The sequence below is a fragment of the Molothrus aeneus genome, chromosome 1, assembly GCF_037042795.1.
Source record: "Molothrus aeneus isolate 106 chromosome 1, BPBGC_Maene_1.0, whole genome shotgun sequence".
Lineage (NCBI taxonomy): Eukaryota > Metazoa > Chordata > Aves > Passeriformes > Icteridae > Molothrus > Molothrus aeneus.
In genome coordinates this window covers 62,844,733-62,868,003 of record NC_089646.1, presented here as the reverse complement: position 1 = coordinate 62,868,003, position 23,271 = coordinate 62,844,733, and the positions used below count along the sequence as shown (strand labels likewise).

Here is a 23,271-nt window from a genome sequence, read left to right as displayed (position 1 = left end):
TCATGGTTTCTAGGATGTCAAGATTAAGACCCCTTCAGGAAATTCTTTGTATCACAGAAGGCAGAGCATCTTGATTCTCCCTTCATTTTGAAGAGCAATTAAGTAGCATATGTAGTGTATGCAGTTTTTCTGAGACACTGTTGATTTTTGTAGACAAAATGCCCAAAAAATCTTGCCATTTTATGTCTGTAATAATGTATTCTCTAAAGTGTGGGAGGACACACTGCTGAGAAGGTCAGTTGTGATTCATTATACAGACATGAAAACATCTTTTCATCACGTTTTTGGCTTGCATCTTTTCAGATATTCTTAGTTGCCACTTCTCAAGTAAGCAGCTGAATTAGTAGCTGAGCTGTAAATAATGGTAAAACCCCTCTGAAAAGAGTTTCTCTGCAAGATGAAGGCATATTTTAGAGTTTTAGTGATTTTCCAATGTTTCTTCTTTGGTGATAAGAGGGAACAAGAAATTCACATCTTCATTTATGTGCATACTTTGGTAAAAAGCCTAATCCTTCAGTAATAAATATTAAATGCTTCCTTCAAGTTTCCTGGCAACTTTAAGCCCTTCTTGTATTGCACCCAAAGCACCTTCTCCAAGCACAGAAAGTCAAGACCAAAGATTTCATATCTATAAAAATGATTTAACAGAGAGATTTTCTGGGAAATACTTGAAGATCCATGGCACTGCACAGCCCAATTACATAATCTCTCCAAGCTGAAAACATAGCAACCTCTAAAGAACCACAGAAGGCTGGATGGCCACTTATGTTCACCTACAACCAAGCAGTGAGTTGGAAGAGAAGAAGAATCCAGATCATTAGCAATCCTCAGAAACCTCTGTTCTCCTGGCTTGGTACCCATAATGACTTAGGTACTGCATATGGAAAATGATTGCAAAATCTATACTGTGGATCGAAGCTCCTTAAGAGCTTCGTGCCCATCCTTGTACAAAAGCGTAATCGTCAGTGCTCTGAGCTCCTGTCCTGAGAGTCTAAATTAAGAACAAGCCTCTGGGCTGCTGCTGGGCTTGCAGTAACTTCTCAGGCTTTGTCCTCCCTCTGTAACCACCTGACCTGAGCTGCCCCCAGAATACAAATCCACTGTACCATGCTGTCAAAACAAATTACTAAATATCAGGCAGCACCACAGAGGAGACAGGAGCCAGGATCTTAGCAAAAGTAAAAGGTTGCTCTCTCATGCTTGCTGAGGAATTAAGGCAACCTAAATGCTTTGGTGGGAAGGAAACATTTGCCCTTCACCAAATGCTGCCCTGAGACTTGATCCAGAAAGTAATCAGGTCTCCCATGAGGAGATGAAGTGAGATGTAAGGAGGTTCTGCCCACGGATTTAAGAAGTACACTTAACACACTGCAGCCTGTGCAGGCCTTGGGGAAGGGACTCTGAGGGCAGAATTTTCTGTTTACATCATTTGTGGAGGAGGCTGTGAACAGGTACAAACCAGGGAGAAAATCTGTGTAGGGAGTGAGTACTTGCTGCCCTATTTCTCCTGTGATACGTGCTGAAACATGTGGGCAATGCTCAGTGTTTAATGAATATGGAGCTGCAGGACAAGGTCACCCACAGCCTCCATCTGCATCAGTAACAGCACTGGGAGCCACCCTGGGCTCTGGGCATGCTTTTTTTGACTTTCCCTATGTCACCTGCTGCCACTGCCCAGCCCATGGTGGCAGATGTGGGCACAGCCCTGGCAGCTCCAGTGTCACCAGGAGCCCACTCCCAGGCACTACTGTGGTTCTATACCTGCTTCTGTTTGCTGCTCACTGCTCTGTGATGGAGCTGCTGTGCCAGGGAGTGCTTTGATCCCATTGGTAAACTGGCTTTGTAAAAGTGCTGTGCCTGGATGCCTTTGGGAGCAGTGGGTGAGAAGATGGGACAGGGCATGGAGACTGCTGTCGGAATAATAAAAGAATAACTCCTGATTAAATCTGGGCTGATAATCCCTAGGGAGCTCATACTGCCTTCAGTAACTGACATGATTTCTTTTTTGCTTTTCACCTGTGAGTATCTCCTTCACCTCCCACACACTACTTGCACCATCAATTCCTTACAACCTGCTCTGCTGCTTTCTTATAGGGGTGCATGCTGGATCTGAATACATTAGTTCTTAATGAGATACACATTTAAAGCTTACCAGTTAGGTTATATCCCAATGTTCTTCTAAGAGAATACACTTCAAATATTTACAAATCAAAAGTAAGTTAATTTAAAATGCCAGTAAGTTAAGATTATTCTACTTGCTTGAGCTAGTATCTCTTTAGCTCATCAGAATTCAACAAAATGTGAATTTGGAGATTTCAGTAGAGAGACAGACAGAATAATAAGGAAATCTCATTTCCATTTGTAAGGGTCCTTATTATCCTGATGGTTTAGAGGGAATCAGTTTTCCAATAAAAAATACAAATGAGGAAATTTCTTTCATCAGAGTGCAATATGCAAGGCCTTCTCAGAATAGTCCAGACTAATGCAGACTTGAGTGTTACATGCCTATAAATAATAAAACAATGTTTTTTGAAGAGTCTAAGGCTGCCATACTCGGAAGGGCTGTGATTTCCCCATCATTCACCTATTAGCTTTTGAACTCAGTACCTCTTCCAAAAGTTGGCAGAGAGACAGAGGTCTCAAAACCCTATTTCACTTTGACATATTTCTTGAAAATCGATGGGGCAATAATGAAGAAATCAGCAGTACTGGGGAGGAGGTTTGTAATGTGGGCATGAAATATAAAACTGTAGGGAAAAAAACTACATTAGTTCTACTTTTCATAACATGTTTATTTTCATTTACAGTAAACATTACAAGCTGATACCGAAATCTGTCTGAAGTCCATGCTTTGTTATTCTGTTAATGGTGACTTGCAATTTATTGTATGCTTTGCCATTATTTTGAAGAGACTTTGTTGTTTTGTTTTCTGTAGATGTGACCTTACTTACTTACCCAGGCAATTTGGAAGAACAGTTCAAGCACTGTTCTTTGGTCCATTGCATGAGTTTTGTGCCATGATTTTACTGAAGACTCTGTAATACATGTTAGGAAGACAAGTTGAATATATTTGAAACTGGCATACCAAATAAAGTGTGAGGAGAGTAGAGGGCTCTTTGAGCTTGGAGGGGAAGCCTACTGTTTTTGTAATGGAACAATTTGGATACATTCATAAAGGGGCTTCCATGCTGGAAATAGACTTTGGAGCCTATAGAGTAGAGGCTGATGATAAATTGTAATAAATTATGGATATTATTTGAACTATGGGGGGGGGCAGGGTTGAGGGGGAGGAAAAACTGATAGCTGCACATATCTTCTAGGGCACATTATAACCTCCCAAGCAGGTGCTAAACCCCTTTCTTCTTTTGTGCAGCTGAGAACAGTGTCTTTCTTGTAAATGAGTTCTCCTACAATGGCGACTGCTGGATGAAAGTCTGAATTAAGAACACAGGAGGAAAAACAAAGGCACAAAGCCTGTTTAATTAGGATAAAAGATACTCACCCCTGCCAAATTCTCCAATCCCAGTTTAGCAGAGCATAGGAGTTGTTAGGGCTGAAAGGTCTGACTTGCTGACTTAGGTAAATGCAATGCTTGGCAGATGAAGTTATGCATAATTAATTGTTCTTTGTTGCATTCTTTCCAATGTAATGACTTGTAGCATTCACACTTACAGTAATTGATGTTTGCTGTGTGCTGGAGCTTCAGGACAGCCAATTAAGGTGGTGAAGGTGGGAACTGCACAGCATCTCTGACATCTGGTTGTTACCAACATGTGGGCTATAACGTTTTTTTTTTTCTTTTCTTTGCTTGTTTCTAGTGTCTAAAACAGTACATGGAGCTGGCAATTCAAGAAGGTTGTGGTTCCCCTATCACATGTCCAGACATGGTATGCTTGAACCATGGGACCCTACAAGAAGCAGAGGTATCTATACTTCTCATACTTCTTTCTCTCTCTCTTTTTTTTTTTTAAACATATATCCCCCAAATTTCTTTATCTGCATCATAAGAAATGTAATCATACAATTTTTCCTCCCTTTAATTACTTTTAATGAGCTTTTGGCAAGAGGCCTGACTGACAAGAGGTGATAGAAACAAACAGATGTTTTCCAAGGGTTTTGCTCCTTTTTCCCTCCCTCTACGCCTTGGGGGAGAAGTTCCTTTTGCATCTGGACAGCCTCTGAATTATCCATGCAGGTGACTTAACCAGAATACCCTGTATCCCAGAATTGCTGAGCCTCCATTAGACTGTCATTTCAGTCAGATTTGATTTGACTGCAAACACTGAAATTCTTGCATCTTTCTTAAGAGCAAGAACTCGGATTGATGGTATGCAAGGCCAGAATTTCCTTGTGTATGTTGATCTTGGGTTGCAACAACCAATTTGCAGTCCAATCTAATCATGCAGGGCTGTATAATTATATTGAGAGAAAGGTACCTGCACAACACCAGGTAGAAGTAGGCCTTAAGAGATATGGAAGGTATCTCTTGGGATACACCCAAGGATGCTTGCTTGCCTGCTCTGTGAGGCAGGAATGTCTCTGCTGAGCCTGAGAATACAAGTAGGACAAAAAAAACCCCAAAAAATAACCCAAAAAACCCCCAAAAAACCAAAAAAACAAAAAAACCAAACAACAACAACAAAAAAACAACAAAACCAAAAACCAAAAAAAACCAAAAAAAACCAAACAGAAAACCAAAACCAAAGAAAAAAAACCAAAAACCAACCAAACAAACAAAAAACCCCACCAAAACCCCAAAAAACCAACAACACGCAAAAAAACCCAGGAAAAATAAGATGGCTAAGGGATTTTGATTAGTTTTGTACATTCTCTCAGTATTTGAGTAATAAAATCAAGGAGAATTAGATCTCCATCCTTGAACTGAAGAAGAGAAGTTTGTCTTCTGGATTATCTTGAGCTCTGTGCACACAGATGCCGTAACTATGGCAGAAGTATATAATCCTATTCAAATGCCATCAGTGACAGTGTGGTTCCCAATACCAAAAATTACTTTTTCTCCAGAAAAAATTCTGGATCTGCTCTCCAGCATACATTTGAAATGTTGTGCTTAGTTGAATCAGGTCATGGGGCTTTCAGCTGTCTTAGTTATGGTGGAGCCTTTTTTTTTGGCTGAATCCAGCTATTGTGAAAAGCAGCCAGCTGTTTCCCTTTCTCCTCTTTCTGCAAAGATACAGAGAGGGTGTAGCAATGTCCTTCCACCCACTGCATCTGATTGGAGGCATCTAGCCTTTATTGAAAATGTATTTTTAAAGAAAAATTACCAAATGACAGGAAGAGTTCTGCTCTGTTCAACCAGGGTTATAATGCTATAGGAATTAGGAAATATATATTTCCCCTTAGTAAAGGAGACTCCAGGGGCATTTAGTAATGGACCACTGGCCTAATCCTTGGGTGTTTTTTGGGCTGATAGCAGAATGACTAAACAGCCCGAATGTGCATTAGTGTCCCGTGGATGACTGAATGTTCTGAAACTCCCTTTTGGCAATGTGCTGGAAACACAAGCCTTCTGCTTGAATAGCAAACAAATCCCCAACCTGGTTAAAATTACTGCTTATGTATTTTACCAAATACCTATTTCTTTAAGCAAAAAAAAAAAAACCACCCAGAAAAACAGTATTGACATAAAGAATAAACTGACTCCATTCACAATCTAAAAGAACAGTATGTAAACTACAGATTTATGTATGAACACTCTCTATTACTTTTTTTCCTCTCTATAAATAAAGGCTGTTCTTTGTGAAAATGTGGCCTTTTAAAGCTATTTCTTAAAAAAGCAGAACCTTATCAGATGATACAGAATGTGTTTAACTAGGGCTATTGTTTGTCATGGAAGCACTATTTAGAGTTACAGTTCATTCCTTACACTCTCCAACTCCTGGTGTAAAACTAGGCGGCTTCTCACCTCTGGGGGGGGTCTGGATTTTTTTTCTCTGGCTTCTGGCAGGACAAGGTTCCTCACCAGGACCATGGTGTGAGGATCGACATGTTGCCTGTACTGTGGGGAGAAACAAAACTAAAAGGTCCCTTTTTTTCTCCTCTGAGATAGCATCAGTGTTTTGTAAAGGTATATTTTTCATGTCATGTTCATTTCAGACTATGCTGTGACTGCTGTTCATCAGGTACTGTTACAATTTGAAGAAAAAATAACAGTTCAAACTGTCTTTGTCATAGATGTGTTGCTAAATTGGGTCCTTTGAGCTAAATGCATCTCACTATGTTAGCTAAAGCAGTTGTTTTGTTTGCTTTTTTTAAATGCCTTTTGCCATAGCCTGCAAAAGGGAGATAAAGGTGAATTTGGGCATAATTTGAAGTGAAGGAAAGCCTCTTCATTGGCTTCAGTGCATTTTGGATTGAGCTTTCTTCAATAAGGAAACTGAACAATTAATAACAAAGCTTATAAGCATATATAACACAGTATAGCTATGAACACAGTATAGCTTTGAAAATTCACCTTCTTCTCCCTCTCAAGGTCCTTATTCAAGCTGCGTAACATTCCTTCAGTGCTTTCCAGTGACCAGTTTGTCTTCATTTAGACAAATCAGAATTAAGTCCTGTTTATTTTCTCAGTAAAATTCTGAAGAGTTTGTCTAGTTTGGTGCTAAATTACTAGAGCCTTTTCAAAGCTCTTGCCATGCTTCTGATTTGTGTTCTTCTTCAGTTGCTTTTGGGGGATGGAGGGAGGGAAAAACTCTGGTTAACAATTTTAACACAGAATAGAATTTCTTCTTGTATGTCTCATGAAGAAATGAGCAAGTATGAATAGTAGGAATGTGTTTCTTTAAAACAGTTGAATATTTAATCAGTGCTTGGGGAATAAACTGCTTATTCATAGAGTATAGGAGATGTTGGGAATTAAGGCTTTACTTTCTGAGGTCCCTCTGGACCTCAGAAAAAAATATTCCAGGTTTTTTGATCTTAAAATGCATAAAGTGAAAAGTCACTTGAACTAGAAAATTATACTTTTCAGTACTTTGAAAATATGTTTTCTGAAACCCCTCTGGCCTTGGTTTCTTTTTCCTTCAACAAAATCTAGTTGAAACTGGTTTATTTCCCAGTAGTTTTTTTGTTTTGACAAATAGTGCATTTGAACAGAAGGAACTGTTCCACTGAAGTGCTTGAAATCAAGTGCAATCCTAGGTCACATCTTGACCTGTTACATCTAGATAGCAGCTTGTAGTATAGCTGTCTTGTAGCAGAAGTAAATGAGGGGTGGTGGTGGTAAGGCAATGGTTTTGGCTACAGACTCTCTTTCAAATAGCTGGTTACACAAAACAGGGGAAGTTCAAAAACAATCTTGTTAAACAAAATGTTTGCCCTTTCAAGCTCCAGTGCCACAATAAACAAAGATTACTTGGATTCCTTCCTGGAAGCAGAAGGTAGAAGGAACATCTTATGTTAATACAGTTCTCTTTAAACATGCAGAATTCTTCTGTCTAGAATATTCCTGTCTCTCTTGGGAACTTGCTCCATTGATTTAATTGGACCAGTTAATATCACTAATCTAAATAAGGGGTAATTTATCATGGTTTGAAATTATTTTGCTTGGTGTGAATCCAGTCACCAGTGTAAGCGATGAATCAGGGTAAATCTCCACTGCATACAGGGATTTCTACTGTAATACTCACTTGGATAATATCTAGGGCATTGTGCTTTGCTGTTTCTGATTCCTGTATTGTTCTGGGGTTTATAACATCAATACAGCGATCCATGTGTACATAATCTGATTTGGATTAAAACTGTGCAGCAGTCAGTAAAGGAGGCACTGATTTGGGTTCTTAAGTTTTTCCAGAATTCCCCCTTTGCATGCAGTGCAGGTTCTGCTCGCTGTCCCTCTGTCTGTGTAAATCTGTGATCCACACCAGTGCCAGCCTGACAGAGGGTTGTCAGCACTCTGTAAAGCGATGCTGAAATAGGACAGTAACCCAGATCTTAGAATTCTTAATTGCCTTATATCCCATACCTAGCCAAACACAAAATCCCACTGGGACTCAGTCTAAAATATCAGTTTTATTTTTAATTTCAAAATTGGTTTATGCTTTGCTGCAGAAGAGATTGAAATGGTAAAATGAGAAGGAATGTAAGAAAATGTTCCAGGCTGACCTATCTTTTTCAGGGTCAAAATAAAAAATTCTGTTCTTCTTATTTTCTTGTTTTTAAGTAAAACCTAGGGGAGCAAGTGAGAGAGCCTTAATTTTGTTTTTATTTGTCGCTAAATAAGATAAGAGCTCTTTAATGGAGACCATGAATAATTTAGTATTTCATTATGAGTCTAGTGAGCATGGTAGCTTGACAAAGAAAGTTGTGGGTCTAATTTCTAACAGCATAGAGGCTGAGCTCCCATACCCGTTTCAAAAACAAACCAGAGGCTCTGTTGGAACTATTTTACACTGCTTGCAAAAGAAAACAGTGCCTCTGTGAGTGGGACTTTGGCAGAGGTGGGCAATGCCACCCTTTGCAAATTCTTCTGCCAGTATAGGATCTGCCCTTGCTGCCTGTCTGCTAAAGTGAGAAAGGGAGAAGCTTTTGGCCTGCTGAACTTCCCTTCCTTGGCATTATCAAAGTTTGATTCATATGGGTGTGAAAGGAAGTAAGATCTATTCAATTTGCTTGATTGCCTCCTTGCATGTCCCTTGAAAGTCTGAGAATAGGTGGAGTAGTGATTTTCCCTTTCCACTGTGGTAGCCAGTATTTGAAAACAGGGGAGTTGTTCTTCCTTGGGTCCTGGTTACTGCACTGCCTGGAAAAATTTGCTGCTGTGTACACTGAACCAAATTATTGTGATCCATTTCAATTTCCTTTCTTTGCTCTTTTGTCTCATGTAGTAGCAGGGACCCTGGTTATTGTGACACATTTCATGACATGATCTTTTTGGATGCTTGACAAGGATCCAGCTGGAGCCCTTTGTGGTAGTAAGCCTTCAGAATTTTGCTTTTGTCCATCAATATTTTTACTTCAGGTGAATGCTGTTGTACTTAGCAATAGCTTTTGTGTATTCTTGTGCTGTATAGCAAGAGGATTTTAACTCCATATATTGCTTACAGGGTGTGGGAAATCAGAAAACTTATTTCAACTCCTAACAGCCTGATAAGTCTCAAATCAAGATATTTTCAGGAGAGGTGTTCTTGCCTGTGTTTTTTTTTTTTTTAATTAAAACCCCCAGTATTAAAAAACAAAAAAGACAAGTTCACCAAACAGTCCTGTAGCATTTCTTCCTACATTGAATAATTTCATAGCATAGAATAAGAAAAGTCTGTTTTCTGGTATACTCATGGTCTTCCTCTTTTGGCTCTTTGCTATCTGCTGGGTTGCTGGTTTGCTGCCTCTCCAGATTTCCATGCCCTGAGCAGCCCAGAGACATGAGTGATTGTGCAGGAGAGGAGGTGTTTGGGATGGATAGACACCCAGGTGGGGCTTGAGAAGTTGTCTGGAAATGGACATTTAGACTGATGCCAAATAGGAGGAGATAAACACCTAATCCCCTTATTGTACTTACTACTGTCCTTCTTGATTAGGTATAAATAAGATTAAAAGTTCCCTGAGGAAAAGATTTGCTGGTTTTTTATAGGGACCTGATATTCATGTTTGTTTGGGTTGTTTTTTCAATTAAGTTTGCACATAGAGCTTTCACATGGCACTTAATTCAGGCAGCAGCAGGATTTTGTGCATTGTTTTCCTCATGCCTGAAGAGACTAAATCTGTGAGAGGCTTTGGCTCAGCACCTCTCAGGCTGACCTGTGTGGGGGTGCCATCAGGACCTGGTCTTTCCAAGCCTGTGGGAGTCAGTGGCACAGGTGATGGGCTGCAACCCATCAGCACCCAGAGCACGCAGGGAGGGGGAAGCTGAGCTGTGAAGAGGATATGTAGGAAAAAGAGTGGAGCTGAGTGAAGCCAGTGGGGAAAGCTGGCATGGTAAGCTCAAGTTTTCCCCAGGAGAATGGGAAGCTTTCAGCACTGCCTCTGCTTCCTATTGAAATCTGTGTTAAGATGCATAACTCTGCTCCCACTGTAATGAAAAAGGCTGATTTTTAATACATGGGAAATTCTGGGCTCAATAGAACTGCTCTTGAAAAAACTGTTTGTTAGAAGTAAAAGCAAGTACAGAAGGACCCCAGCCAACTAAACAATTCACTCAAGTGGCTCTTACAGCATTGAGACTCACTGTTTTAATTTAGTTGTAATGAAGGAAAATTTAAAGTAGTTGCCAAAGCTCACCCAGCTAGAGAAATGCAGATGACTCTTTTCCTTTTCCAAACTATTTATATGTGAAGCTGCCCTGGGGAGGAGTGGGCAGAACTGAAATGATGTGTTATTGCTGAAATTGCTAAACTTCACTCTTTTTACCCATTTGATTTTTTTTTTAAAATGTTTTCCAAGAGTGTTTCAGCTGACTTCTGATGAACAGGTGAAGAGTTTCCCAGAAAAATCTCTGTCTTACAGTCCTATTACTCTTAAATATTAATTAATTACAGCCATATGAATCTTTAAATTATTAAATCTTACATAATTTGGATTCATTTTTGTATTCCTCTGGCTTCAGTTAAATAAATGAGCCAAGTATCTGCTACAAAATACAGTTGTGTACAATCAAGTCTAAACTATTTGAGATATTAATAAAGCAATTTTGTATTTTATAATACAATTTTTTTCCATCTGTGAAAGAAATGTATTCATAGCATGATTCATAGCATGATGTTGAATATATATTGGATTTTTGTAATTATATTTCTTCTCATGGGTGCTATACCCTACAACTGAGGAGGACAGCAAGGGCCAGTGTCCACTTCACTGAGGGCAAATTTTGCCCTTTACAATAATCGGAAGGACTGTGGTTGGATACTGGATGTGAGATTTAAAAGCCTGTCACTTTGAAGCTGTCAGTTCTACACTGTCTCACAGTGCTTCAAATGATCAGGTCCCAGGTCTTATATTTGTCTAGGTTTATTTTCAGTAAAAGAGAAAAATATCTCCAGTGCTGGTACAATATTACAAATGGATCAGATAAAGAGAATGGTCCCACATTCTGAATCTGACAAACATGTGACTCCTGAAGTGCCTGTGAAGTTCCTTTTAAGCCCCTCCATACCCTGTATGCAGGTTTGCTTATTAGTTTAAATAGGACACTTGGTCTTCTTACGTAGAGTGTTAATTGGAGATTAGAGCATTTAGCCTTTTAGGCTGAGAGTTTAATTAGGGTAATGTGTAAAATGTATCAGCAAAGCCTGTTTGTCTATGCCAACTACATTTGTTAACTTCAGTCAGGTTCCCAATAGGTTGCTCCGTGTCTAAGGCAAATTCCAACAGCAGTGGCATTAGCTGTCTTGGCCCAAACCCCATGAAATGAATAAAAAATGGAAATCAGACTGCCTTTCAGTTCCTGAGAGCTAAGTGGCCCTTGCCATTAACACTGGGAGATGTGAATGAAGGACCATTCATCTGAGCTGTATTCTTGTGCATGAACAGCCTGCTGCAGTCTTCAGGGCTGGCAACGTCACCCTTTGTTACACTAAACCAACATGAAATAAAACTGGGAAGCCTGAAGTAAATATGGAAACCACAGAGAAGGTTTGCGTTTGCATGGAAAGAAAGACATGGGCTGAACTATTGACTTGTGTGGCTGAAATAGGGGAAGTTAAGAACTACTTTTTTAAAGTTTTGGAGAAGAAGTCAAGGTATGGAAGACTGTGGTGCTGAAAGCAAGCAGAAACAAAAAGGTGAATTTGAGAGCCAGCTCAGGAAAGCAGGTGTGTAGAACATAGTGCTTATTTGTCACCCTGTTCTTCTAAGTTCTTCTAAACCTTCTGATGTTTACATTTTTGTAATAGAGTTTCTCACATACTTTTCATGTAAATAATGATTGTTTTGCATTCCTTTCTGGAAGAAGAAAAATTTGACGAACTGTTAGTTTGACCAGTGTAGCTGGAGAAGTGGCAATTTCATCCTCCAATCCATAGTCACTTTTGCAAGTCTATAAATATTGGAGTTCAAAAATAAACTATGCTCTTTTTACCTTAGGCGTTTCAGCTTGTGTGTATCATTTGTTTCGTGTCCTAGTACAACACTTATTAACTTTTTAAAGCTTGTATTTTTAATGCTTCTTTTGTCTATTTCTCATTTCAGATTGCCTGTTTGGTTCCTGTTGACCAGTTTGAGTTATACAAGAGGTTGAAGTTTGAACGAGGTGTGAAGCTTTTTGTCTCTATTACCTTCTCTTTTGTCAGTGGAGGCAGCACTGTTATATATGGCAGAGACAGAGCGTGTGGAGTGAGTTAAGGAAGAGACAGAGAAGATGTCTTTGCTTTGAAATACTTCAGGAGCAGTCACTAGGTCTGGCTGTGCTCTGCAGACAAAGTCGAAATTCTGTTTTGCAGAATCAAAAAAGCAGCATCTTAATGAATTACCAGACTTCTACTCAAGCCTGTGGGCAACAATCTCAGACTGTGTGCCTGGGCTCCATTGTTCTTCGATGGCATGTTCATCTTGGGTCCTTGAGGTGGTTGTACTGGTAGAACTTGTCAAAGTGCTAGAGGCTGGTGCTGTCCAGGGCACACAGTCCTTTTACACATCCCTAGGGATCTTCAGAGCTTCTGGGGGACACATACTCTGAAATGCAGTGTGAATTTTTGCAAGCATCCCTGCAAAATAGCTTTGCTTGCGTAGAAGCTTCACATGTGTTCATCTAGTAGAGTTTTTCTTCCCAAGGAATAGTAGTCCCCTCATTCCTGAGGAAGGCCTACTTTGTAAAGAAGTTTGAAATTGAAGGTCTCACTGAGGTCAAGATTTCCTATGCCCAGAGGTAACTCTTCTGCATCAAGAGATGCTTCCTTGACAAGGCTGAAGAAGAAACTTGCTAGTCAGAAAGATGAGATCCCCTTCCTGGTTTTAAAGACTGCCACCAGCTTCAAAGTTTCAGCTGGAAGGTGCAGTGTTTTAAAGAACTCAGTGCATGGTAGCGTGCAGAGTGGTGTGTCTGAGACACTGCCCCACTCTGCCTGTTCTCAAACTTTCCTTGAAAGACTGGATTTATATTCTTACTCTGCATGCCTGCTTAGATGCAGTGGATTGTGTAAGACAATGCAGAGGTCTATAAAAATTAGGGAAAATAATGCACTTGAAAAGTTGGTCAGGTAGAAGAATGTATAGGTTTTTACAGAATTTCATCTGACGTGAATCCTTGTGAATGACCACAAACTAGAAAAACTGCAAAATATTCAAATATGCCCCAGAGTTTATGGGCAAATGCAGATTGTAGATACGATATTTAGGCACTCAGGTCAAACAAAAAGAAAAAAAAATCCCAAACCTTGGTTTTATTTTTTATTTCTTTCTCCTGTTTTACCACTTTCTTGTTTATTCTTAATTTCTTACAAAGTCTCTCCAGTTCATAATCTAATCAGTGGCTTGTCTACAGTCCTAGACAATGGAAATCAGAGCTTGTTAAATCAACATATTAAAGGTTTAAGAAAAAGGGACTTTCTTGCAATATATTAATCTGTTTTATGTAAAACCTTTTTTTCCTGAAGACTCTGAAACTATTGGTTTCCTGGTGTCTCTTCCTCTATAACTAGCCAAAACTGAACTCATGATCTTTTGTTCAACTCACTGTTACTTTTTTTTTACTGCCTCCCACACAGAGAAGCCTGAAACTTGTCTATTTTTTAAATCCTCTTTTCCTTTTCTTTCTTGCCTAAGTCTGACAAATCCTCTTCCACCTCTTGTATCTCTCTTCATTATGATTTTAAGATCTGTCCTTACTCCTTTATGATAAAACTGGTGTCCAAGCAGCAGACTTAGGCATAGCCCTTTTGCCTTGCCTTTTGGCCCCAGCAATAAATCCAGCTTACTGATGTCTGGGAACAACAATTCCTGCTAGCTAAAGCTCTGACCTGGACACCCAGCACTAATCCCAGCCTTAGCCAAGACCTTTTGTCTGTCCTGGATTTAATGCTGTCCCCAAGGCTGACCTTTCTGCACTCATCAGTAGAACTTGGGACTTAGCTTATTAGCTTCTGCTGGCCTGGAGCACCAGTCTCAGACCTGAGCCTTACCTGGCAAAGCCTGCCTGCCCTGGTCTGACACTCTTTTTCTGAAACTAGCGATAGACCTCACTGATGGCATCTGCTGGGTGTGAATTCTCACCCAGAATCTGTCCAGAGACTCCTTCCTGATCTTCAACTTATTGGTAGAGCCCTTCCAGATATTTTCCACTGTGAGATTAATTTTGAGGAAAATTTGGAACACTCCAAGAAGGACTTACACATCCAACAGCTGTTTCCCTCATCCCCAGTCTGTGCTAGCTATGTTAATAGAATATATTTCTTCTCATTTTCATTGCTTTCTTTTTTTAATGGGCCAATAATATTGTGTGGAAACATAGTGAGAAGTAATTGGTATAGAATGGTGTATCTATAGACATTTGTTAAATTTAATAATAGATGCACTGATAATAGGCTATTCTCTTGTGGATTTTGTGTTCTTAGAATGCAGATGTGTTTTTAAAACAAGATTTTTTTGCATATCTGTAACTTCTCTGCATCCTGTCAGGGCTAAGCCACAGAGTTTCTGTGAAGCATATTTATTAGAAAAACAGGAATTGCTCTATGTATATTTAGGATGGTGTTGATGTAGTCAACAGAAGTAAAGAAATAGAGGACTGGTAAGTGGTTAGGGCACATGCATAATATTTGTCAGTAGGCCGAGTGGTGGTTGAGGAGAATCTCCATTTTATGCCTGACTCAAAAGTAGTCTGTTTTAAATGGAGATTTCTGTGAAACAAAGTCTTATCCTTTCAGTGAGTACCTCTTCTGAGCCAGAAATTATTTTCTTCAGGGTGCTGCATTCCTCCTATCTGCCACCTACATCTCACCTGCTTGCTTGCATGTTTTATGAAAACTGGCCAGATCCCTGTCCAAAACTGGCACTGTTTGGGAAGGCTTTCCTCCTGGGAGTTGAGGGAGCTGTGGCTGAACTGGCTGCAGGGTAGCAGGGGAAAAGCTCAGGAGAGAAATGGCCCTAACCAAGAGATGGAGCAACTTGCCAGAGCAGGCTGATAGCCTCTTTCCCTTTTTTGGCTGTGCCTTTTTAGCTGTTTCTGGTTTCGCTTGTGCTCCATGGCAAACCAAACAGTATGAGACAGCGTGGATTGCAAAACACCATCTGTAGGTTCTTTGTAAGATGGAGGAAGTGGGAGAGGAGGGACTTTCATCTCTTGCATTACATCTTGCTGCAACAAATTCGTACAAAAACAGGTTTACAACCCAATTCTCCTCCTCCCAATGATGTCAAAACCAGACATTCTGTCTTTCACCTAAAGACAGGATTTAGGTTTACAAAGCTGAATTTTCAACAAAAAACATGCAGAATCTATTGTGTGAAGGATTAAATGCAATAGCAAGTACTAGGCCATAGTCTTAACCAATTCAGGGTTTCTTTTAAGAGACACCAAAGGAACCTAGAGAAATAAAAATTTCTCAGTCAGGACATTACCTTTTAAAAGTGTGTAAATATGAAAAGTTACTTGATTTGCTGTGGCTCTCTTCTCCCTACTAATGAAGCTGAGATCTAATTTGTTTTTGCTTTCATTCAATAGAAAGCAAAATGTTTTTCTAATAAATATGCTTCACAGAAACTCTGTTTGTTTTGGGAGGCAAACAAAGTGTGTGCAAGACAGTAAGAGAAAATAATGCAACTAGATCCATGAAATGGCTGAAGGTAGATGGCACAGGTGTTTTGCTGTCATTGCCTAAATTATAGGTGACAACCTTTGCATGGAAATAGAAATTCTCTACATCTGTTGGAGCTCTCTGACACAGACTCAGAAATTACCCAGAGTACTGTGTACCTGTGTGTCCATATGTGCTTTCAGTAAAATTTGCCAGAGAACACATATATGAGGTCCTTGTGCAGCTTTTTGTTTCAAGTGGGACAACTAATTTTATCTGCTGGAGGTACCTTGTAATGCCTTTTGCCATCTCACAGTCAGGAATTCCATTGACTTTGGAGACATCCCCTCCATCTATTTATTTTCAGTGGTGGTACCAGAGAGCTCCCAGGGAAGGAGGGTCAAGGTAGCTCCTGCAGGCATGACAGCCCTTTTCTGGGGAGGCTCTGCACGATGTGAGTGTTTAGCTACACCTCATGGAATTGAGTAGCAAATGACCAACAGTGAATGTGTCCCAGCTGGGTTTTTGTTGCAAATTCCTTAAATAAAGATTGGGAAGTGAGAGAGAGGATCAACATTTATCATTCTCTGCCATGTGGTGATGACTGTAATTCAGTGTCTACACCCTGAATCTTGACTCCTGTAATAATCTGATACCGGACAAATAGTAATGATATGATACAATGAATATGAACTGCAATTTATAGATAAAGGATAGTAAATAAGGCATGGAAAGTGACTTGACATTAATTTAATTACAGTCCTTCTGCTGTTTACATGGAAGTTACTGCATGGCTTGCACATGTCCAAGACATGGAGTGGCCTAGTGCTACAAAAGACACGTGCTTCTCAGCCAGCAGCACCTAGGTTCATATTGTGAGCCTTGCTATAAAAAAACAAGGAACATATTCTGTGTAGTGTATTTCTATTGTTGCATTGCTTTCAGTGCAACTGCTTAGCAGAGGACAAATGCAGACCTGCCTAAAGAAGAGCAGGGCCAAATGCCCATGGGTGTGGGTGTGGAGCGCTGTGGCTTCTACACCCTTGTGCAGAACTGGGTGCTGTATACCTAGACACATGTCACTGGAGCAAGAAGGGGACTGCATAAAGAGTTTTATTTCTCTCTCTGTTGCATTTCAGAAGTCCACTTGGACCCCCAGAGAACATGGTGCCCCACAGCCGACTGCCAAACCGTGTGCCACATCGCACTGAGCGAGGCGGGAGCGCCGGTGCCAGTGGAGTGCCCCACCTGCCACCTGACCTTCTGCTCCTCCTGCAAGGAGCCGTGGCATGGGCAGCACCTGTGCCAGGAAAACCAAATTACTCCAGTACCAACTGAGCAGGGGTAAGATTGGAATCCATGAGGGCCGTGCCATCTTTTGGTTCTTTTCATCACAGGGCCTCTTGTTGGGTTCATGGAGCAGCTTCCTTCTAGGTCCACAGCTTCAGCTTGGAGACTGTCCATCTCTCGTGGTGTTTTCTAAATACAATTCCAGTCTAAATATTACTTTAAATGCTAAATTTTATTTTTTAATACTTAATATTATCTGTGTACTTGTCAAGCTTGGGTTGCAACTGACACTTCTAAAAGGTGAAGCCCTCCAGGACTTTAAATCTGCCTGAAGGCTTTGTTCACATACTAGAATTATGATCTGTGCCCATACCAAAAATCCAATATAACAATATTGCAGGATCCAAATTTTGCTTATACTGTGATTAAGAAATCACCCCTGCTTAATATTTATAGAATCTTTGCATAGAAAAACCTTAACTCCTACACAGTGTAAATTTCACTTGGAGTGAGAAGCCTTATTTATGCTCATTTTCCTTAACTGCAAACAACCTGCAGATCAGGTTGTAAAAGCCTCATTAATCTATAGAAGAGAGGCTTTTGCGTTTAAACTATGTAATGTCTTTGACTATCCATCTTTGTTTTCAGAATTAGGTTATGTTGAGTCATGTTTTCAAAGTTTTCTATCATTTTTTTCAATAAATGAAAAACTTAAAACCTAGAGCATTCTGCCTGCTAAAAACTCCATGGAATAGGTGTTGCCAAAAAGCTATGGCTATGATTTTTTTTCTCTAGGTGTGATCTCTGGCTGTGGTAGAGTTTAAGCCTATTTTATTCAGACAAGGAGGATTCAGACAAGGATTATGAGTTGCATAATCCAGTCCTGTTAAAATAATTGTGTAAGGTCTCTGTAACAAAGTGCTACGTTTTAATGCTATAGGTGATTAATTTGTGGGTGTAGTGAGTGTTAGTTTTATACAGCATAAAGGAACAAGGCAAGGGATTTTCACTTTTATGTGGTATTAATAGTCTTACGCCTAGTAGTGAGTATGTTTCAATGTATTGTACTGACTATAAGAAGCTTCACACACTGAGGACACTTAGGACAACATTAGATGCTCTGAAAAATAAGCACAATACACATCAGGCAGTGGACCTGAATACCAACAATTATGTTCACATCTCACTTTAATGTTTCCTTACTTTTCTAGATTCCTTATTGGAGCAGAGACAGAGGCACCAATTAAGCAGTGCCCAGTTTGTCGAATTTATATTGAGCGGAATGAGGGCTGTGCTCAGATGATGTGCAAGAACTGCAAGCACACGTTTTGCTGGTATTGTCTACAGAACTTGGATGTAAGTGCTGCAGAAAAAACACCAGGATAAAGAATAATGGGGTTAAGGGTTAGTCTGAGGCCCTGTGCAAGCTCTTTGTTAGTTCATTGCTGTCCTAGCGAATTTCTTGGCTCAATTCAGCTTCTGACTCAGTTGCTTTCTCTTCTTTCACACAGTCCTTTTATTTATATCAATACAGTTTTTTATTTCTTCCATAAAGGGTTATGGCCATGACTGTGGGTCCCATGTTAGTTCTTTGAGGGAGATGGGACTAACACATTGCTTTCTGGAGGTTTGTTCCAGCAATACCTTGCTTGGATTCTCTCTTTCTAAAAACAGTTTGGTTGAGAGTGAGAGACATAGGTGTCTTCCACCTGTTTCAACAGCAAAGGACACAGCCTGTCTAAAAAATGGTATGGTGCTGGGTGAAGGGGGTTTTTGCATGGTATGGTGGCTAGGGAGCACAAGGTCTCCTTTACTAGTCCATCTCTAGTGCCGTGTTTGCTGAAGAGAATGATTGGCTATTAGGCTTGGGGATAAAAATGTTGGATCATGAACACAAATGGTGAAGTGCATGTTGCTAGTTACTTCTCAAAGGTTGCAAACCAGTCTCAACTTGTGTGGACTTCAAGTATCCTAGCAGCATGAAGAGTCCTGGAAGTAATGCACTTGTATATATGGCAACTTGCCCTTTTGGCACAGTCATCAGTAACAGCTGTGGGAGCGTGAAAAGGACTTTACCAGCACTTAAAATAAAATGTTATGTGCTGCGTGGCTTTTCTTATCTTTTTTCTACTCCACAGCCAGCAAACAATGAAACTTCCTCAGTCTTCATCCTTTACTCAGCAAGCTAAACAGGTTTCCCTTAGTGTTATGTCCCCTTTCTGTGTGGGTGAACGTGCTTTTTCAACATGAGTCTTAGGGCTTGCCTCAGAGTACATGCAGTACACGGTGATTGCTTAACACTGTGCTGAACCTGAAGAGTGTCACATTCTTGCAGACTCCGCAGACATGCCCTTATCGAGTTTTTGTCAGTTCAAAGGGAGAAAGAGAGAAAGAAACTGTAGTTTTGTGATTCAATTGTAGTTTTTCTGAATGTGTAGGGGTGCCAGGAGCTCCAGGCATAGATGAAGGTAGAACCTGCAAAGCCAGAGAGCAGAGCTGAAAAATGAAAGGGGAAACAGCATCAGGTTACAGCACAGTGTTTAGGGAGGGTAATGCAGGGCATGAGTCACCTTCTGAAGAAAAGAATGAGTAGTTTAATAAGTATTAATGGTAAAAGAGAAATAAAAGAGGATTTTTGTACCTTTTATATTTTCCTGTTAAGTCTAAGAAGAGAATTACTGTGAAGTAGGTACAGCAGGAGAACAGAAGGTAAAATACTTCAGGAAGATGATCCCTCACATTGCTAGGTTTCAGAAATGCCTGTTGTTTTCAGTTCCCTTTATCATCACCAAATTATAGACTAGGTACTTGTGCAATTAGGTGAAACTCATGTGCTTATGCTTTTTAAAAGTGGAGGAGGAAAGACGATGTATGATAGCTCAGGTGTCAAATATATGCCAATTTCTGAAACTGCAAGAAGTTACTCTAGGTAATTATTTGGAAGACAGGTGAACTTGTCTGCTGGCAGCTGGCAATTTCAAAACAGTGCTAGGAAGGTTGTGTTTCCACTCTGGTCTTGAACTTCTCCCTGCAGTTCTGTAACCTGCTCTTACAGCTTCTCCTTTTGTTTTTCAGAATGATATTTTCTTACGGCATTACGACAGAGGCCCTTGCAGAAACAAGCTGGGCCACTCACGGGCTTCAGTGATGTGGAACAGAACACAGGTGTGTTCCTAGCCAGCTGGGCAGAGCTCTCATGCATGCATGAAGCAAAGAGATTTTAGCCTTCAGAGAAGAACCAGGATGATTATTTTCATATTTTCATCTTTTTTTTGGTGACCTATGCTATGTTTATGTATGCACGTGCATATTTTATTTTCCATGCTATCTAAATTGGTATTTTTCACCACCCTGTCTTTCAGGTTGTGGGGATCCTCGTTGGACTAGGTATCATAGCGTTGGTGACCTCCCCCTTGCTGCTTGTGGCATCTCCATGCATCATCTGTTGCATTTGCAAATCTTGCCGGAGCAAAAAGAAAAAACCCAGCCTGCCGACAACCTAAAACTCTTGTGTCTTTTTGAGTCTCCATCTGTACAGCATAAGTATGTGAGGAAGCACAATGGTTGTGTTTTGGTGCCATACCTACCAAATAATGCTCCCTTTTTTTTGCCAGTTCTTGGGATAAGTGCCTATTCTTTACAGGCTACTCTATCACTAACAAGTCCAGATTATTGTGCAGTACATGCAGTGTAGGTTTTTGCTTCCTGAAGAGGAAAACAGGACACCATTCAGTCCTTCATGCCCTATTCAAGACTGATAGAACATTCCCATTTTCCATCAGCTGCACATGACTTGATCCTGCTGCATTACTCTGTCTTTGCAGATTCAGTCATTACTGTTGTGCTTGCTGTTGGTTCTTGGTAGCACTCAGATTTTTCAGAAAGTTTTGGGTCTTTTGTGAAAGAGGGAGAGGGAAAAGCCTGATTAGGTTCTTCTGTCTGATAGGTCGTGTACAGTTAAATGTAACAAACCATTAAGAAAATATGTTTGGTAGTTTCCTGTCAATTGGCTGCCATGGCATTTCTTTCAGCATTGAAATCCATTTGATTTTTGCCATTGATCTCAACTACAGAAGTAAAAAACCAACAAAACTGTTTCTAAGATAGGACTCTCTTTTGAGAGACTGGACCTTGAGAAAGCTGCTATTTTTTTTACATCAAACATGACATATCTACCATGAAATATTAGGAATATGCATATTTCCCTTCCATTGGACATGCCTTTTGTCAGTACCATGGGTGTAGAAAATTCACAGTGAAGGTAATATTGTAAGAAAGATGTGATCCAGTTCCCATTTTGTGCAGAGCGTTGGGATCCTGGTTGGGTGTGTGCAGAGTGGTGGCATGGGTGCAGATATACCAAGTACATATGAGCAGTCAGTATATTTTTTTCAACAGTTTACATGGGGTGGCAGCAAGAACCCTGATAAAAAGTTATTGAAACCAGGCTAAGCCAAGCCCTCCTTCAAAACCTTATGGACCTGCTGAAGTGAATACTTGAGAAATGCTGTGTAAATGTGACCTCCGTCCATTGGTGGGTATTTCTTTTGTCCTGCTCAAGGTCAACAAACTCTGTTACTGAGTTTTTAGTTACTCTAAATCTGGAAGGCTGTCAGTTAATAAGTGCTTCATTTTAATTTGGTGCCTCACCACCAAACCAGTTCAAACCCTGGTATCAGTTACACATGTAAAAGTTCACTGAAAGCTCACTGAAGAGCTGGAATTACTGCAGCTCTTCAGTCAGGAGTAGCTGAGATCAGACTCTGCTCCCTGGAGTTTATTTCCTTAATGGATGGTGCTCCTCAGAACCAGGGCTGGTGGCGCTTTTGTTCTGGACTCCCGTCTGTGCATTCTATATCTGTGGGAGCAGATTCAAGTTTGCACTGTACAATTGGTTGTAATTCCAAACCCCTTTCCACAAGGGCTGCAGGGTTTGAAGGAGATGCTCGGCCCGAGCGCGGTGTTGGGCTGGCGCTCCGCCCGGCTGCCCCTCTCGGAGCTCACAGCGCGGCTCAGCCGGGAGTGCTGCGAGGGTGCTGTGAGTGCTGCCTGTGTGTGCTGCTTGGCCGAGCCTCAGGAACTTTGCCTTCTTGGCAGCTGTAAATGTGACCTTTTTTCTGTTTAACTTAGCTCTCTGGTTACTGTAACAAAAGTGGCAGGTTTTCTTCTTTTGAGAAAGTGTAGTCTGTTGAGCAGACTAGCAAGGACAGAGGCCTTAAATGATATTGTCTGTTTTACTTTTTAATTGATTTCTTTTATAAATACTGTCTGACTTTGCTAGCAGTCGTGGCTGGAGGGCAGGCAGTGCTCACCAGTGTGAAAGGCTGTATTTATTCTTCATCCTCAGCTTTGAAGGGAAGCAGAACGGTAGACAGTACATTCTAAATACAGAGTGCAATGCAGGCAACTGCCATTTATAATAAATAAAGAATGTTTTCTGTATGTGTTTTCTTGAAGAGCACTAATGGTAGTGCTTTGGGGTACTTGTGACAGATTAAAGTGTCCAGCCCTTGGCTTTGCACTATTTTTCTACCTATGTTTTTATGGCACTACTGTCATTTCCATTTTATTTATGAACTTGAAGTTGCAAGTCTTACTTTAACAAAGCCTCAAGGACAAATACGTAGGAGCTGTACAGTCTCTTTAACCATAACCAGCATTGCAATGTGCTTTGCATGTTAAAATACGAGCGTTTTTCATGTTTTGTGATCTTACCCATGACTGATGCATCCTTTACTAGTCTGTTTTCTTTCCTTGTCTTCTCCCTCCTTCTGTTGGCCTGTTTTTGCTAAAATGCCTATTGGAATGAGGGTGGCAGATCTTTTTTTCATTAACACTGTTGTGTTAATGAAACTGTCAGGTTCTCCCTCTGCTAAAGAAAGGCAGCTGAAGGCAGCTCTCTTGCACCAGTTTAGGTGCCTGGTGGGCATAGCAAAACTGGCATAAATTAATCATGCAGGAGTTAACACAGCCTGGAAGTCTCAGTGCCAGTCCAGGCATCTAAGAAATCTAGATGTGGATTGGTAGCCCAAGCTTTTGCTGGAGGTCTTTACACAAAAACTGGATAAGGAGAACACGAGCTACAGGCACCCCTTCCTTTGGCTGTGTAGGTGCAACAAATGGACCAAGAAAAGCTCTAGACATCTTAAGAGCTCAAAATTAAAGCTTTACAACATTGATTTTTTAAAAAAGGTTGTATCCAGTGCCCCATGTATCCTGGCTTTTCATTGCATGGGAATACTTGAGCATGTGCATTAAGTAGACCCTGGCCTGGCTGAGTCAAGCAATACCTGTGCTGAAG

The 23,271-nt window shown here is 40.5% G+C and overlaps 1 protein-coding gene across 1 annotated transcript in view; it reads left to right on the top strand.

Annotated features, from left to right (window-relative positions):
• RNF144B (ring finger protein 144B) overlaps positions 1-21,341 on the top strand; it is a 30,688-nt gene extending 9,347 nt beyond the window's left edge. The window contains exons 2-7 of the mRNA XM_066545105.1: positions 3,819-3,923; positions 12,139-12,199; positions 16,820-17,024; positions 18,182-18,326; positions 20,046-20,135; positions 20,333-21,341. Of these exons, the coding sequence (XP_066401202.1) occupies positions 3,819-3,923; positions 12,139-12,199; positions 16,820-17,024; positions 18,182-18,326; positions 20,046-20,135; positions 20,333-20,473 (747 nt within the window). The 3' untranslated portion in view covers positions 20,474-21,341. The remainder of the gene's footprint in view (positions 1-3,818; positions 3,924-12,138; positions 12,200-16,819; positions 17,025-18,181; positions 18,327-20,045; positions 20,136-20,332) is intronic.
• Positions 21,342-23,271: the final 1,930 nt, after the last annotated feature.